Here is a 16,694-nt window from a genome sequence, read left to right on the forward strand (position 1 = left end):
TTAATCCATTATTATTTATTAGCTGTACAGCAGTATATTCTCCTTCCCAGCTTTCAAACCCCATTACATATTTTATAACAGTATTTTTTTTCCCATGTTGGCTTCCTAAAATAATGAAAAATATCACACAGTACAGCTAAGTACAAAAATGCATCAACCTAGAGTCTGATAGCTAAACTGATAGCTCTCTTAAAAGCGATACATAGAAGAAAAATTTGTTTGAAATCAGCAAGACTGAGGCTCTATAAAAAGCTTACATATTTTAACATGTGACAGTTCATATACAGGCATCATTTGTATTTCACATTATTCCTTTTTTGTCTTTATCAGAGATCCAAAATTGTATAATTACTGACCTATTAAAATTTCCTGGCCCAGGTTTTGAGGGCTGCAGTGACCCACTTGTACATCACCACTTCTGCCTTAACATAGGATTCATAAACACAAAATACAACTACAAGATAGAGCAAAGAAAATGTAGTCGTGAAATTACAACTCAAAAAAAGAAGGTTACTTATACATGTTTCAAATGCCAGTTCTGTGTGCTTCAAAACCAGATTTCACATGTGGGTTTCTCTTGTTCTGCAAGCAATAATCTGGGTGCGTCTCTTCTCTACGTGATTGGTTATCAACAGCTTTTCCAACATGTACACTCTATCAATTCTCTTGTCACTTAGTTTGAAAGGAATTAAAATACCGGGGTTTATTTAAACCGCATTTTTGCATACCTCTTAATTAATGGAAAAAGATTAAAATGTAAAAAAAAAAAAAAAAAAATAGTTATTTACAAGCTTGACCATTACAGAAATGCTTTGCAGAAAGCAAAGCATATTAAGGACAGAAACCAGTTGGAGCATGCCAAAACTACCGTGTGCAGCCGACTCGGGGAACTGGAGCTAGTCAGTGGGGAAAAGCAAAAATAAAATAAAATTTAAAAAAAAATTTAAAAGTCTAGAACCCTCCCAAGTCTGCATTTACAGTTAAAAACACTACTGAGAGGAGGAGGCTCGAGGACTCTGGGAACTGGAAGGGCAAGTCCAGAGTTTTACCACATACTCTAGTCAAGGCTTCCACTTGTGTATATTAAAACTTGGTGCATGTAAACACGGCCCTTGGACCAGCTTTACAATGCAGTTCAGAGTAAAACTAAATCAAGCATCTCACAGGAAACCCTCAAGGACTCCAAAATATTTCCTAATGTTCCATGATCCTGTAATGCTAACATAAAACAGCAAGTTCTAGTTAAATCACATTCTAACATCATTTTGAAGTTTTATTTCCCAGTATGTTTGGTAAAACGGTCTAAAATGATGCATTTCCCAAAGCCAAGAAAAAAGGTAAAAGGAAAAATAGATTTGAGCCGCTTAAACACAGCCCAGGCCAGTTCAGTCAGCCAGCATGGTCTTCCTCCATCACCGGTCCATCATGCTGAGAATCATCTCAGGAGTGAGGTCTCCGTTGGGAGCTTCCACTACAGCAGGCTGAGCTTCCTCCTCTTCCTCTACCGTTTCCGCATCAGGTTCTTTCTTTACTTCAACTATAATATTTTCAATTTCACCAGTGTTCTGGTCTTCAACCTGAATGATTGCTGCAGCTAGAAGAGCAGAAAACAAAGGAGAGGGGGGAAAATGACCAATTTTTTACTGGTTCCAGAGCTGGCCTGATGGCTCAGCAGATAACTTTTTGGTAGATACTTAGAAGACTCTTCCATGGAAAGGGAAGGTGGGTCCATCCGCAACTCACATTCCCACAGTAGTGAGAAGCAATTCAATCCACTTTGTTCACCCAAGCATCTATTTCCTTGCCCGTCTGATGATATGTTACAACAGTTCCAACATGCCTTTTGATACTAAGACATTATTCAAATAATGCATTTTGGTCATCAATCAAAATGTATGGCTATAAGGCAAAACTTCGAATTCAGAGGAATCCAGCGACACTAGTGACAAATTCAGCATAAACCATTTCCACAAACTGTAATTCTAGGAAGCAGACAGGCTACACTTGTAGCACTGAGCAGACAGGCAGCTCACTTGGGAAGCTATTACCCCTTGGAAAAACAAATTTGCTCATCCTGCTTTGTTCCTAGAATCTATTTACTTAAGACTTTGCAGTTACCGATGTCTAACAGAGAAAACCGTAGAGTTAAAACTACCTATGCACTGATGCTATGTTTGGACCTCCAGACCTGCAGCACATTTGTTTGTGGCAATACCTACAAAAGTCTCTACAGGTAAGAACAGCATGGTGATTGTAGTAATAACTGCTTTGCCATGAACTGTACATTAGTAGAGACACCATAACTGGTGCAAAAAGAAGTGAGCAGTTTGCGCATTTATGAAATAGAATAATTATAAAGAAAAAAAATAACACACTCTCCTTTTTAGCACAGTCTGAAGTGGCTACATTTCCTCGTGACCAAGAAACCCTTGCAACAAGTTTCATGCAAAAAATGAGTCTCAGCAAAGCAGAAAAAGTACAGTTATCCACTTTTTAAATAAGCTCACTTGACGGAAGCAGTTCTCCCACAAGAACTGCCCAATCCAAGCAAAAAGCAGCTCAAGCAGGCAGTGTAACATGAGCTTCAATTAATGACTTACACTGGGATTGTTTTGGTTGGCTGGCAGCTTTGCCTGGTGGTCTTCCTCTTCTTTTCTTACTGGGAGGTGGTGCAGGAGCCTCCTCTTGCTCAACTTCTGGTTCAGCCTCAATTTCTACTGCTGTCTCCTCCTCATCTTCATTATCATCCAAATCTGGTTCAGCATTTTCCTCTGTAAGAAACATTTTATCAGGTAAGTCTTCAGTTTAAACAAGAATAAAACACATCCATCTACAGAGAACCACCATCAAAACCTCATCCAAAAGGAGTCAACTCTGATAAGAAAGAGGCAAGCAAGGCCTTTGTGGAGAAGCTGGTAGCACAGGCTGTTAGTCTGTTACCCCCACACTAGGGAGAATAACTTGTCTTCCAGAAAGCAAAAGGAAACATAATTACATTAGGTTACATGATAAAAGCTCTTGCACATCCACAAAGGAGCTCAAAGAGACAATGGCAGGAGAGGGACCAAATAACAGACTGTTGGGTTACTCCCAGCCCCATCAGAGGAGTCATCAGCCCATCAAAGTCCCACCTGCACAATCCAGAAGAGCACAGGGGTGCACAATGGAAGGTGGGAACCCAAATCAAGGACTTCTGAAGAACAAAGATGTTGCTTGGGGCACTCCCAGGAGAGCCATCGGCCCCAGCACTCAGGTGTGAAACCCACCACAATGAGCAGCTCTCCGGATCATCTTTCAGACTAAGGGGCATGGGGGAATTGCTGGCTGGGGGTGAGACACAGGGGAAAGGCAGTTTGGGATCACACAAGACTACTCACAGGATATCTACAGGAGGGGCTGAGGTGATTTGGAGAGGAGTAAGTGTGGTAAAATAGAGGGACAAGAGGATAAAAGAGCCAGTCACATGTAAATAGTGGTAGCAGCCATTATACAATCTCTATGAAATACAAGAACTCAAGAGGGAGCCAAGAACAAGTCTCCCAGCCCTCAAGAAAGGGCAATGCAGTACTTGAGTCCTTCTCTGTTAAGTATGCAGGAAACCAGGGCAGCAGCTCCCAGATGCTGGGACTTGTGTCCAAGACCCCAAAAATCTCAAGTTGAATATGGCACACAGGTTTAAGTGTTTATTCTTATAGAGTCTTTGCCGTCAAGGTTTGCACAAGCCATTTGACCATACTCATCCTATAGAACACGCTTGACACATAAGAGTTTCAGATACACATTCTCTAGCCAGAGAGATCCCTGTTCTCCCAACCTACACCCCTTGTTTAATTACAAAAAGCACTCCAGATAAGAGACTAATCAGCAACACTCCTTTTGCAGAATCATCTTTGAAGCGATTGGTCTTGTGACTCTACTTGGATTTTCCTGCTGAAGACATGACTAAGATTTCCCTCTCCCAGAAGGGACGACTGTGATTTTTCCTTCACGAATAACACCACAGTGAAAGCATCACTATGTGCCCCAACAGCTTATGTCATCTCCCTGTTCTGGAGAAGCTTACAGACAGTAACCACCCTGTTACAAACTGCACCTAACCCATCTTCTGGCATGTTGTCCATCAGTCAGAGCCTCTCAGAAGACCTCTTCTTGATGCTAGCACATATGCAAATACACTGAATCACGGACCTGTAAGTCTCAGAACATACTGAACTGTTTCTTACCACTATCGGAGGAATCTTCTTTCTTAGACCGCATCTTTCTCTTCCGGCCACGTTTGCCTTTCTTTGTCTCTCCTCCATTCTCTCCTTCCCCACCATCTAGGCCAGAGCAGTTATCAGCATGTCTGGCCATTGTATTCTACTCAAGGGAATTAAAAGAAAACACAACAAAAAACATAGAACATGCATTGAATTTAAGTTCAGATATTCTAGCTCTGTATTTTCAAACACATTTCTGGAACTTATGTCTCTTTTAATGAAGACTATTTAGGGGACATGGTTAAATGTCATTAACTTTGATTCATATAGCTGCATTTTCACATTGCTTATGATGGCCATGCTAACATGTGCTAGTACTAATTCTGAATTATCCCAGGTCTCCTCCCCACTTTTTTCCTCTCAGAAAGAAGTGGTCTATGTAACAGGTCAGTTTTGTGCCCTGTACCTCACCCATCTTTCCTACTGGGTAAACACGCTCCCCTCCCCTTGGCTAAAAGCCTCATTCCACACCAAAACCCCACAATTCGAAATAGAGTATTGCCTTACCCTGCGAGTGAATGTTTTGCCACACTTGGAACAGACAAAGGCAGCAGGGACAAAGTTGGGATCGTGGTATCGTTTGAAGTGCATATCGAGGAGTTGTTTCTGACGGAAGGTTTTATCACAATGGCTACAGGCATAAGGCTTTTCTCCAGTATGGGTCCTTTTGTGCATGACCATGTGCCGCTCCTGACACAGACAACCAAGACAGGAAAAGCAACTTGAGAACTCAGACATATGGATACAGAAGAGCAGATTTTCAGCCTAAAGGAAGCCAAAACTTCATCCTTAGTGGCAAGGGAAGGGTGATTCTGCAGGAATGCAAGAACATCGATTGATGGCATTATCCAGTCCTAGCCATTTCCTTCCTATATGAGCTCTTATCCCTCTGCCCACAGGTACATCAAGGTTGTGACTTAGAAGATACAGGGAAGCACTACACCAAGAAGCAAAGGCTACTGAACTTTCCTTCACACCCTTCAAAAGATTTACAGAGCTAATCTGATCTTGACAGCTGGTCAAACTTAACAGCTAAGATTTCCACCTCATATTTTTAGCTCCTGTTCTAACACTCATGAATGGTGCCAGTCTCACCAGCTTACCTGTCTGCATGCATAATCGCACTGGTCACACTTGAAGCGCTTCTCATTCTTGTGAGACTTTTGATGCTGTATGAGGGCATACCGCTCATGAAACACAGCGTCACAATAGCGACACTTCTTGCCCTGTTCGATGTAGGAATGCTGCTTTCGCAAATGGACACCTAAGAGGAAAAGGATCAGAGGCTTTAATGAGCACAGCTTTCCAAGCACAAAAGACTAGCCTACAGTCCCCTGAGCGATCTTCCCCCCACATACTCTTGAGCTTGATCCAGAAAAGTGAAATAGTTAATTTTGGATTCAACTAAAAACCTAAGAGACTCGTAATTATAATAAAAGCAACCAGAACAATTTATAGACAGAAAAGTCTTGCCAAAAAACTCCATTACGTTTTTTCCATGGGATTCCAGATTCAGTTATTAGTTGCAATCTGTGTCAATACGGCACACTTGCATTTGATAACGTATGTTGTCAGACTAAAGCGCCTTGTGGACCATTATGTTTAAGACTACTCTGAATTGCCTGGATACAGCCAGAAGCCAGGTAATACACTGGGGGAAACAGGAATTTCTGCAGGATTAGAAGTCAGAGCGACAGTGCTAAAAGGCAACAGGGATACCAAGCAGATAATACCTGACAGATTTTAGTCACATCTTTAAAATCCTCCAACTAAGGGCATACCACAGCTACATGAGGTAGCTCAGGGTAGACTAAGCATTCATTATTAGCTATGAAGAAATTTTCTTCTAACATCAGCTTTCCTCTGTTGTAAATCGGCTCATTTTCTCCTGACATCAACTGACTGCCATCCCCTCAAACTGCCTCTCTCTCTAGCACTTTACATGTGTCTTTATTGGAAAGGAGCCTGCCTTCCCATTACTTGGGTGATATACTGTTTGTAGACAGAAAGTTCTGCCAAATCGTGGCTTCTTCCTTCTCCTCACCTGCTCTGGGCCTAATATTATTTTTCACCTTCTCATGGAACATTAAAGAGAGCTTGTCTGCTGGGTACTGCTCACTAGATTAAGACTCTCCTGCTGCAAGTACTCAAGGCTTTTGTGACCCTACCCTGTCTGTGCCACGCAGCTCCACATCCTGGAAAATTAAACTATTTCTTCTAATTCAAACCTTTTAGCTTGATGAAAATATCTCAGCATGAAACTTAATGGCCTCCAATGTGCAAGAGGTCACACCAAATGATCTTTTGGTTTGTCAGACTGCAACCCATTCACAGTTGTAATCTCAGTCCAAGCTCAAGAAATGCCTTGCATCTATAGGCCTGAAAACAGTAGCTTGTCTCATGTGCTTGGAAAACATACTACATTTTCACATAATGGAAACAGAAAATTCTTACAGTTTTCAACAGCTGTTGTAAGTTAAAAATGTGTATTACTAGCCACATACCCAAGTCACTCTTTCTCGCTATAACAGTATCACAGTGAGGACAGTGAAATTTGGCCACGTTCTCCGTGTGCTTCTGCAAAATGTGCATCTTCATGGTACCACTCTGAGTGAAGCGAGCATGGCAGATGTAACATTCATATGGCTTCTCTCCTTCAGTAGCAGAAGGAAAAAAAGAATAGCACAAGTACTTTTATTAAAAAGAAATCTCATCACGAAACCCCAAACCAAACAACCTCCCAGAAACTTGCAACAGACAACTATAGTTCATAGAAATAGCAACTCTACAAAGACCTCGGTAATGTCTCTTTCTCTAGAAGTTTTAGCTCCAGTATGCATCTTCCTACAAAGAGCCTCACGTTAAATTATTATCTTTACTCTGAGAAATGCATGGAAGACCTACACACAGGCTGCTGAAAGACAGGAAGTAGCGTCATATTTTTTGGGGGACAGGGTTCTGAATGCTTATGTATACATGCAAGGACATTTTTTTCCCTTCATTTTCAGCAATATGATTAATTGGACACTCCAGTAACGTTCTGGGCGAGAAACATCCCTATTCTATTGAAGAAAAAATTCAGGATCTTTACAAACTAACATGTGTGAGATGCTTTTGCAACTGCCCTCACACAAGAAAACTGTAAACAGCTATAATCTTAAACTGGAGGTGGAACGCAGATAACAGAAGTTTCTTCTGTTTGTACTAGATGTGTCTGTATTTTATCACCTCACAGTCAAAATGGAAATAAGAATCCTCCAAGCTCATTTCTCAGTGTGGTAATTACTATCAGGTTATGAGTTTGAGCACTTTCAAATCATGGTGCATTCTATTCAGCAACAGACTTTATAGAGGTTTTATACTAAGCTACAAAACAATATTTTCTTTGCTGTTCAAGTGTTAGCACACATCATACACAGCCTCAGCACTCTGACACTAAAACACAAACACCACATAAAAAAACCAGCATCAATACCAGAGTGAGTCCTCATGTGCCTCTTCAGTTTGTAGGTATCCCTGCTGGCATAGCTGCACAAGCTGCACTGGAACGGGCGCTCTCCAGTGTGAGAACGAATGTGGCGTTTCAATTTGCTAACCTGCAATTCAAGAGCAAGACTGAAGTTAGCACAGGTAACAGGTCAGACTGCCAAAAGTACAAGAAATCAGTCAAGAGTTTAAGGCATTTTTAACCTTGCCACTAAAACAAACAAGCACGTTTCAATGCTGCTCTCACACTGCCCACAGCCACTTGTTACTGCCCACTCTGCTTCACCTCCCAACCCCATTCCCAGCCTTGCTTGATTCTTGTTCCCACACTCAGCACAGCCTGATTCAGTCTTGTGCTCACTTTGCTGTTACCAACCATCTCAGCATCTGAAGACACACTAAAATTTGAAAGCACCCTGGAGAGACATAAGGAAGCATTCTGGGAAAGCACACATCCAAGGAACACTGCAGGGGGCTACTGACCACTGTATAGTATATTTTTCTCCACAGGGTGCTTTCTTAGGTTCTCTACAGTTACTTTGAGAGGGAGAAGATAAAGCAAATTCTTCCTAAGAAGAATAAAAATATAATCCTACAATCAAAAGGATGACTTAATTCCTTTCCTTTTCTGCTTTTATTTCAAAGGTACAAACCCAGGTCAAAGGTCAGCACAAACACAAGTGTTAAGGCATTTTCTACTCTAGCCTGACCAAGCTGCTTAGTCACCAACTAGAAAACACAGCGCGACCTCACATAAGGACCAACTTGATTATAATTTCCTAATTTGTCCTATGCAAACCACTGCAACACAATTTATTCATCAGTCGAACCACAGGGCCTGGAATTACAGCGCTGCAGCCAAAGTGCAGAGAGGAAAAAAGCCCCAAGTCCTTGCTCAGGCGCCCCCACTGTAGCTTTCTTCCACTGCAGACATCTCCTTTCTTTAAAATTCTGGTGTTCATCATCTTGCTCGAATTTCCTATCACAATATAAAAGCTGTCCTGTAGCTTAAGTAACAATACTGCATAGGGCAGAGCCTTCAAGGAAGCTTAATTTGCTTGAGCAAATTAGACAATTGCCGAATACTAGCAAAGCTGCTTTTCACCAATATTGAGGCAAAGATTCATTAGTTTTGGCTACATTCACCTTAATTATATAAACAGGCAATGTGTAGAATGCACATTTCTAAAATGGGAGGGTAGCTCTAGTCTGAAAGTACAGCCCACTGCAGCAGGAGATGGCTGCCTCCTTCAACACGGAGCAGGCTACAACTCCTGCAACCATCCTACAGGCCAGATAATTTAAGAAACTATGACAACTATTGTCTCCAAAGAGGAAACAGAGATCACCTAGGATTTCTGTGCATAAATGCGCTCAAACTGTTTTCTCATTAACTGAGGAAACCCCACCATTTGCTTCCAAGAGCAGAACTGATTTATAACTTTTTTTTTTTTTTTTGCTCAGAGCCTTTTAAACAAGCGGCCAAAGAGGAAATACCTAAGAACAGAGTTTCTAACAGATACTGAACAGGCTTTGAAGTATACAAGGAAGCATTCAGCACTGCAAGAATTAACCAACATACCTCCACACTGGCATAATCACACATCGAACATTTGAATGGTTTCTCATGGGTGTGTTTGTAGCGGCGATGCCGAACCAACTCTCCACTGGTCACAAAGGCCATGTCACAGTCTGGGCACTTGTGAGGGCGAGTACCTGATTGTTTGCAGCAAAACAGGAAGATGATGACATTCAGGTTTAGCGACAAAAAATGTGTGACGGGGATGGTTTTTTTTTGTCATTGGTTTGGTTTTTGTTTGTCTGTTTTAAAGTGAATTAGCAACATGGCTTTTGTGTTCTGAAAGATTAGAACAGCAAATAATACACAAGAATCACAACTTCTGTATAAATAACTAAGGGACTGAATATCTCAGACAATTAATATACTTTCAATGAGGAAACAGACTACCTTATTTTTGTATCACTTATTTACAATTTTCAAACCACCCAGTTAGACATAAATATACAGAGAAAACAAGGAATATGAAGTACACTTTTTCCAGTAGAAAGGTCACAACAAGCTTACAGTTAATTACAGTTCAGTTACCTTCAGTTTTACACTAGAAATTTAAGTAAGGAGCAACAGAAACGTGCTACATTTCCTAGCTAGAAGTTTTATTGGTCTGGTTTATAACCTAGTCCTTGCGGTTAGAGTTTTGATTTTTTTTTCTTTCTGTTTTTCAACTCCTTTATGTTTAGCTCCAGCCTCGTTCTCATGTTATTTTTCCATGAGCACCACCAAAACCACAAACCTTAGAACACAACTACTAATATTCAAGACAAGTGGAACATTTTATATAGCATCAGGTAATTTCATATACCTACATACATGACAAGATGTGCACCTGACCTGCCCATGAAGAAAACTCTGTTCAAATGAGAAATGAGCAGCAGCACTGCAAAGTTTCTGCCTTTGTAGCTTGTTTGGTAAGTAGAACTGGACAGGTTCAAGACAGACCCACTCTGGTTTTCTATCTGTTCTAAAGACAGAACATACCCTACAAAAACAGTGCATGCACAAGCAAGAGTACCTGTGTGAGTGTTGAGGTGGTTCCTCAGCAATGTGACTGTCCGGAAGGCCCTGCCACAGAGGTGGCACTTATGTGGTCTTTCGTCAGTGTGGCTTTTCATGTGGCGGTCCAAGTTGGAACGACGCGGACAAGTGTAACTGCACAGTTCACATTGGAATGTCTTCTTTACACCTAGCCATGAAGGAAATAATCTTTACTCTTGACAGTACTGTGGTCAACTGCATAACATAAGAGATTAGCTGGCAATAGGAAAGATTCTTGAAGGTGTAAATACTACAAGGAGCCATCATGTACCATGAAATGCAACTGCATATCCTTCGGAACAGTTGTTGCCTATGGCTGGCTTGGCTTCAGTTTTCATTAGTGTGCCAGCACTCAATGTTCCTTCTGCACTCTAAAAAGGGTTCTTCAATTTACACTTTTAGAAAAATCAAACATACCTATTGCTGTATTTTGCGCCATCTACCCTACCCAGAAATTGGTAAGAAAAAAACCTACAGAACTAATTATATGTTGGCTCCTCATGTAAACCACATGTACAAACTCTTATGTATTACAGCAAAGAGAAGAACCTTTTCAATTGTAGTTTTATGGGAATACTAATGCCACAGCATCACGCCCAAGGAAAATGAGCTCCTTTGTAGCCTAGGTGAAGATAGGAGGTTTGCCCAAGAAACAAAGCTGAGCACTCTTAAAGAGTAAGTCACATTAAGCATGTCTGCTTTACTCCCACTTGCATCTACTCAGTCACTTCAATCATACCGCAAGGTCCCATCATAACAAATACATATGCAATACTCACTTGCAGATGGGGAGCTTACCTTTCTTTTTGATTTTTGTTGGTTTTGGTGGTTTCATATTGCCCACCACCTTTTCTGCATTGACCTCAGACAATAAACCCTCCTGCTGCTCCTCTTCGAAGTCATACACAGAGACATCCACATCTTTGCCTTCCTCGGTGTAGCGAAGTTTACTCTTTTTGTTTTTCTTTGTTTTTTTGGCTGGTGGCTGATAGTCTGGATCTTTTTGCCAATTGGGATCTTCCTGTGGCTGAAGTTCAGCTTGTTCCAGTGTCTCCACCTCACCATTTGCACCCACTTTCACAACCTGGAAGCCTTCTGGTAAAGGGAGGGTGTGACAGATCATGGGTTCTTCCTCTTTGGAAACCTCGTTTTCATAAGCTCCCTGAAGTTCTTCCACAGATGTGGTGGCAACAGGTACAGTCACTGGTACAGGTACTTGGACCAGCTGAAGCTCACCAAGGTTTATAGGCTGCTCTTCCATATTAACAACCTGAAGTGTTATGATCTGTGTATCATCCACTGTGGCCTCTGTTTCTTGAGGCACTGCACCTTCTATTACTTCAGTCTTCATTTGGAGAATAGTTGGATCCAGTTGTTCCATCATCACCATCTGCACACCACTGTTGACATCCTGCACTACTTCCCCTCCATCTGCTTGGTTTGGTGCTATATGACAAGCATCATCCTCCTGCCCACCTTCACGGCGTCTTTGATAGGTTTTTCTCTCTTTCCCCTTTATAAATGTTTCCGATTCCTCCACAATCGCTTCAACTGCCTCACCTTCCATTTCAGCTTCCTGCTGTAAAGAAAAGAGAATTAATGCTGCACACCATTCAGTGCATTTTAACAACTGCACAACCCCCAGAGAGGGACAAGTGGCCCAAGCGAAACCAACCAGCTCAACAGCAGCAACATACTGTGATCATATTGAGAAATCAGATTTGAGAACTCTAGGTCTCCCCTAACCTGTTACCAGTGTAAACCAAGGCAATCACAGAACGCTGCCTTAAGTCAGACAACTGTACAAGTTTCTTGGAAAGGAAGGGAAAGCAAGGAGGAGAGATATAAAGCAATATGCATGTTCCCATTTCTCAAAGACCACAAATCCCACAGGCAAGATGTAGAGCAGTATTATTCCTTATTGAGATCATTCAGTCACTTCACATAGCTTAGCAATATCGGAGGCAATCTCTGGCTATACATTTTAAAGGTACAAAAATAATATACCGTTAAAAGTAAAAACTCAACTTTAAAGAAAGTATTACATTTAAGAACTGCACAACCTTTCCAGTAAGAAAAAGCACTAAGAATTGAGCACAAGAACTTCAGCCTCGCTTGTTTCATGTCAAAGAAGCTACTATTTCCTGGATGTTTAAATTTCTCTGAACAACAAAAAAGGACATAATCAAGTTAGTCAAGTGTATTTTTCGTGAGCATCATGGAGTTCAATTCCTGCTCCTACTTCAGATGATGCATGGTGCCCTCTTCGGGCCAAACGAGCCACAGCAGGCAGACCAGAGTCAGGTAAAATTTTGCTTCCATTTAAATGATGTGGACTCAGACCTGGCGGACTCGAATAATTTCTGATGGAACCTCGGTTAAATCTGCCCACACAGTCATAAATAATAATACTGAAGCTCAGCATTTAGGTGGGCCTTAACTGTAAGTCTGTAAATGCATCCAATTGAGTTTTTCTTCCCCCTCAGACGATCCAGCATTTTTCTCTACACTCCGGATATAATATGAAATTCCTGTATTCTGATTCTCCAACAAGGCTGTTTCAAGAGTAATAATAGCTAAAAGAAAGTCATTTTGCAGCTACATCCTTTTCCCCAAATGAAAATAATAAATATCATAGTAAAGGAGTATTTTGCAAGTCTACTTTTGTTTCAGGTGGTTTACACATTACAAACAGAAGCATTATACCCATTGCTTAAGTGTTGAAATTACCAAGGTCAATTTTACTGCTGAAATAAGTAACAAAAATGACAGTTTCCTAACGAAGCTTGTGATTAAGTTCAGCTTCCCATTCCAGATTTGGTAAGAGACTTGTGAATTGACTGGTCTCTCAACTGGTCTCTCTTGTAGATTGACTGGTCTCTCAAACCAGCTGACAGAACCTATTTAACCTGTCTCAGCTCAACACTTGAATCTCACATCACACTGCTTTCAAATACCTACATTTATCTTGTGTACTCATTTTTGAGATACATAAGCATGAAACAGCTGTCAGTCTTCATTAGCTTTAAGAATGATAAGATACATACAAGTGCTTGCTTTTACCACCTTTTCTAGCACCCTGCACTTCTGTTGTGAGAACAATAAAGCTCATATTGTTCTTCAGCCTGCTCAGACATCTATTAATATGCAGTCCTGATATTCACGATGTTGTGGGCAGCAGCAGTCTCCAGGTGGCACCAGATAACCAGAAATACTGACATATGGCTTCATGTGCACTCCCTACAGGGATCCGGCCTCTCCTTTCCTTTACCACCCGTCAGCTTTTCAAGTCAGAGCAAATCCATATGGACAAACAGCTGAAGTACACAAGATGATGTAAGTACTTAACACTAGCCAGCAGGCGATCAGAACGGAGCACTGGTCTTTGGCCTACAGCAACTGTGAAACAATCGGAGCAAACTGTTTTTCAATTATCTCAAGTATGTGCAGAGAGAGAGAAGGAAAAGCCTTTTCAGGTGACCAAAAGTCTCTGGACAAGAACAGGAAGGAAGGAAAGAGCTAAACAAAACAGGGAGGGATTGGTAACAAAAGATTTAAGATGGAGGGAAAAAATGGTAAGAGTCCATCTGCAGAGCTAATGCAGTTCCATTTTGGTCCCTTGTAGAGGACCAGAAGAGGTGAGCAACCTCAATACAAACACAGGCAGCTCTGAGCAGAGGAGGGACTCTCATAAAGGACCTTCACATGAAATGCCAATACCAAAGTTGGTAACAAGCCTGCCTAAGTCACCTGAAAGCAAACCAAACAGCCAAGATTTGCCAGTGTTCTCCAGGATCCTGCAGAAGCAGGTCCTCCAGAGTGGTAGGAAGGCACCATCTCAGAGTCACAGCCCAGAACAATCCTGTGTCCACCAAGGAACAGGTCACTCACATACATGAAGGCTCTGGAACATGGTTCACGTGGTCAAGAAGTTTTGCCAGTTGAGGACCACAGGCTTACCCTGAGACCAAATAACCACTGGCAGGCAAGATTTTGTTCAAAGGATGCTCACAATGAAGGGCATAACATGTGTGGAGTTTTACAAGGATTCTTACAACCACCCAGCCAAGAAACTAAGACACTTCTTCCAGCTCCTTCTCCTATCTTAGAGATGCTTTTCTCTTACCCTAGAGTAACCTGAGAAAGCCAGACCCCAAAGCAACGGCCGGAAAAGCACAGCTGTCCTCCAGCGGTGAGCGAGACGCTCTGCAGCAGCACAGAGGGACGTTCTCCTGCCCTGCCCTCCAGTTCATCCTGACTCAGACCTCCCACGCTTCAAAATTCAGCACATGAACATTTTCTCCTGCCTATTCCATGCTACACACTGCAGCCTGTTCTTATCAGTAAATAAATTTGAAAACTATTGTTTTTAAACCAGGCTCTTGCCAGCGTGGGAAGTGTTACAGTATTTTGAAGAAAACTACAAACCACTCCAGGTTATATTAATAATGTACCATAAAGATAAAGAAATATACAGGAGTCCCGAGCGACGTCTAAGCCAGCTCAAAAATCTCATCATGCTACCAAGATTTCTTCTGAAGTGTGGATTTTCGAACAAAAATACTTCTACAACTGGGGCAACAAGGGATGGTCTCTAAACTTGAAAGAGAAAAGGAAGCAAAATGTACAGGCTCCCACCTATTAAACCAGCTCTCCGGAGAGACTCTCCATCTCTGCTGTGGTGAGCTTTGTGCTGCCTGTCCATTTCACTTCTCAATCATTCTGTCTTGAAGAATTTGCAGCTTTTTTCCTTTATCTATTTTCTTTAAATGTAATCCTCCTTTTTCACAAAGACTGTTTTAGAGGAAAGTTTTATATTTATGAGAGGGGTCACCAGAAGATACTATCAACTCACTGGATGTGATCCTGCATCTTGCTGAGGATTTTCCACTTCCACTGATTTTAATAGAAGCAGATCTTCCTCAACCTTTTTTACCCATTTAGACTCCTAAAAATTACCCAGGCAAGTTCTGAGAAAACATTTCTGATATTTCAGAGAACACGTGTCGTTTGCTACAACTAAGAGCATTACAGCAGAATACTAGCAACAAAAACTGCTGAACATATTTTGTCTTACCATTCTCCCAACCTTTTATTTCTGGCTTTTATCTTCAGCTCTCTTCCTACTAGTTACTGTACCTTATACCAATAGCTTAGTTCCACAATGACTGAATCTAAAAAGGAAAACAAAGGAGGAGGTTAACAGAAGATGATTTAGTAAATCAAGACTGAAAAACCTGAAAGATAAGATCTTCCAAAAGGAGAGTGACCAAGGAAGGCGCAAAGAACATCTGCAATCAACACAACAATTCCAATTTAATAGCTCAGCTCATCTTTACACACATGCTCGCTCAACGGGCTCTACCAACTCAAATGAGACACCCTGCGTCACCAAACAGCTCAATGCACTGTCACAACCCAATTAGCCAGGTAATGAGTTGTGACGTCCAAACAACAAACCTAAGCTTTCTCAAATAGTTGATGAGCAGCTCACCTAAAAAACTGAAACAAGTAGAAATAAGATGGGGTATGCACACGATACAACTAACATCTTATTCCAGTAACAGGAACCAAAGGTTGCTTGAGAGAAAATAATTTAAAGCCAACTAGCCCTACCGACTGCAGCACACGAGGTCTCAGCCAAACTGCAACAAGGCATTTTGCCATTCCAGATCCCTTCCAAAAGCCTCACACCTAACCAGCAAAGCATTTGTCTTGAAGGTATAAACTCTTAATAGACAGGAACATGATGTAACACTGCTTGCAGTACAGCAAGGCTGATAAAAGTCACCACATCAACACAAAAAGAACGAGACACAAAGCATTCAATTAAAGCAATCCTGCAAAATTTTAATTGTAGAAGCATTAATGACAACTTGCTCTAGATGTCAATGCAGACGGTACAAACTCAGACACAGATGTTCATGTATCAGGACAGCTAGTGCTACTGCATGTTTTTCTAGCTGGGCTATTTACAATAAAGCTACTGTCACAAAAAGGCATTTACCTGCCTCTCAGCCAACCTTTAAAAAACAAACCACCCCCACCAACAAAACAAAAAACACCAAAAGACCAAACACACACCAAAAAAAACAACCCCGCACACCACAACCTGAACTGCATCCCAGAAGCTGGGTGGCTACACTGAGCTGTGTCCCTCCACTTTGTGCCATCTACCAGTGACAATGCTTCCTCTCAAGCGTCCTGCAACCTTCTGGGTCACGGCCAGTTTGTGGGCACCTTCCTATTCAAGGTCAGCAGCATTTAACTGGGATCAAACCCACACAGTTTCACGGACCAAATAACAGCAAAATATTCATTTTTTGCCAAACAAG

General features: G+C 41.5%; 1 protein-coding gene across 15 annotated transcripts in view; it reads right to left on the minus strand.

Annotated features, from left to right (window-relative positions):
- CTCF (CCCTC-binding factor) overlaps positions 1–16,694 on the minus strand; it is a 33,360-nt gene continuing 16,666 nt past the window's right edge. For 11 of the 15 annotated variants that reach the window (XM_080352044.1, XM_080352050.1, XM_080352048.1 and 8 more), the window contains 10 exons: positions 11,158–11,938; positions 10,337–10,507; positions 9,328–9,461; positions 7,735–7,855; positions 6,764–6,913; positions 5,363–5,523; positions 4,767–4,949; positions 4,224–4,359; positions 2,601–2,771; positions 1–1,594 (listed from right to left, as the gene is read on the minus strand). In XM_080352044.1, coding sequence (XP_080208170.1) covers positions 1,413–1,594; positions 2,601–2,771; positions 4,224–4,359; positions 4,767–4,949; positions 5,363–5,523; positions 6,764–6,913; positions 7,735–7,855; positions 9,328–9,461; positions 10,337–10,507; positions 11,158–11,926 — 2,178 coding nt within the window. In that variant the 5' untranslated portion in view covers positions 11,927–11,938 and the 3' untranslated portion in view covers positions 1–1,412. Of the gene's footprint in view, positions 1,595–2,600; positions 2,772–4,223; positions 4,360–4,766; positions 4,950–5,362; positions 5,524–6,763; positions 6,914–7,734; positions 7,856–9,327; positions 9,462–10,336; positions 10,508–11,157; positions 11,939–15,436; positions 15,534–16,694 lie in introns of all 15 variants that reach the window. The other 4 variants (XM_080352045.1, XM_080352053.1, XM_080352041.1 and 1 more) reach the window with 3 other exon arrangements.

The sequence above is a fragment of the Nesoenas mayeri genome (assembly GCF_963082525.1).
Source record: "Nesoenas mayeri genome assembly, chromosome: 12".
Lineage (NCBI taxonomy): Eukaryota > Metazoa > Chordata > Aves > Columbiformes > Columbidae > Nesoenas > Nesoenas mayeri.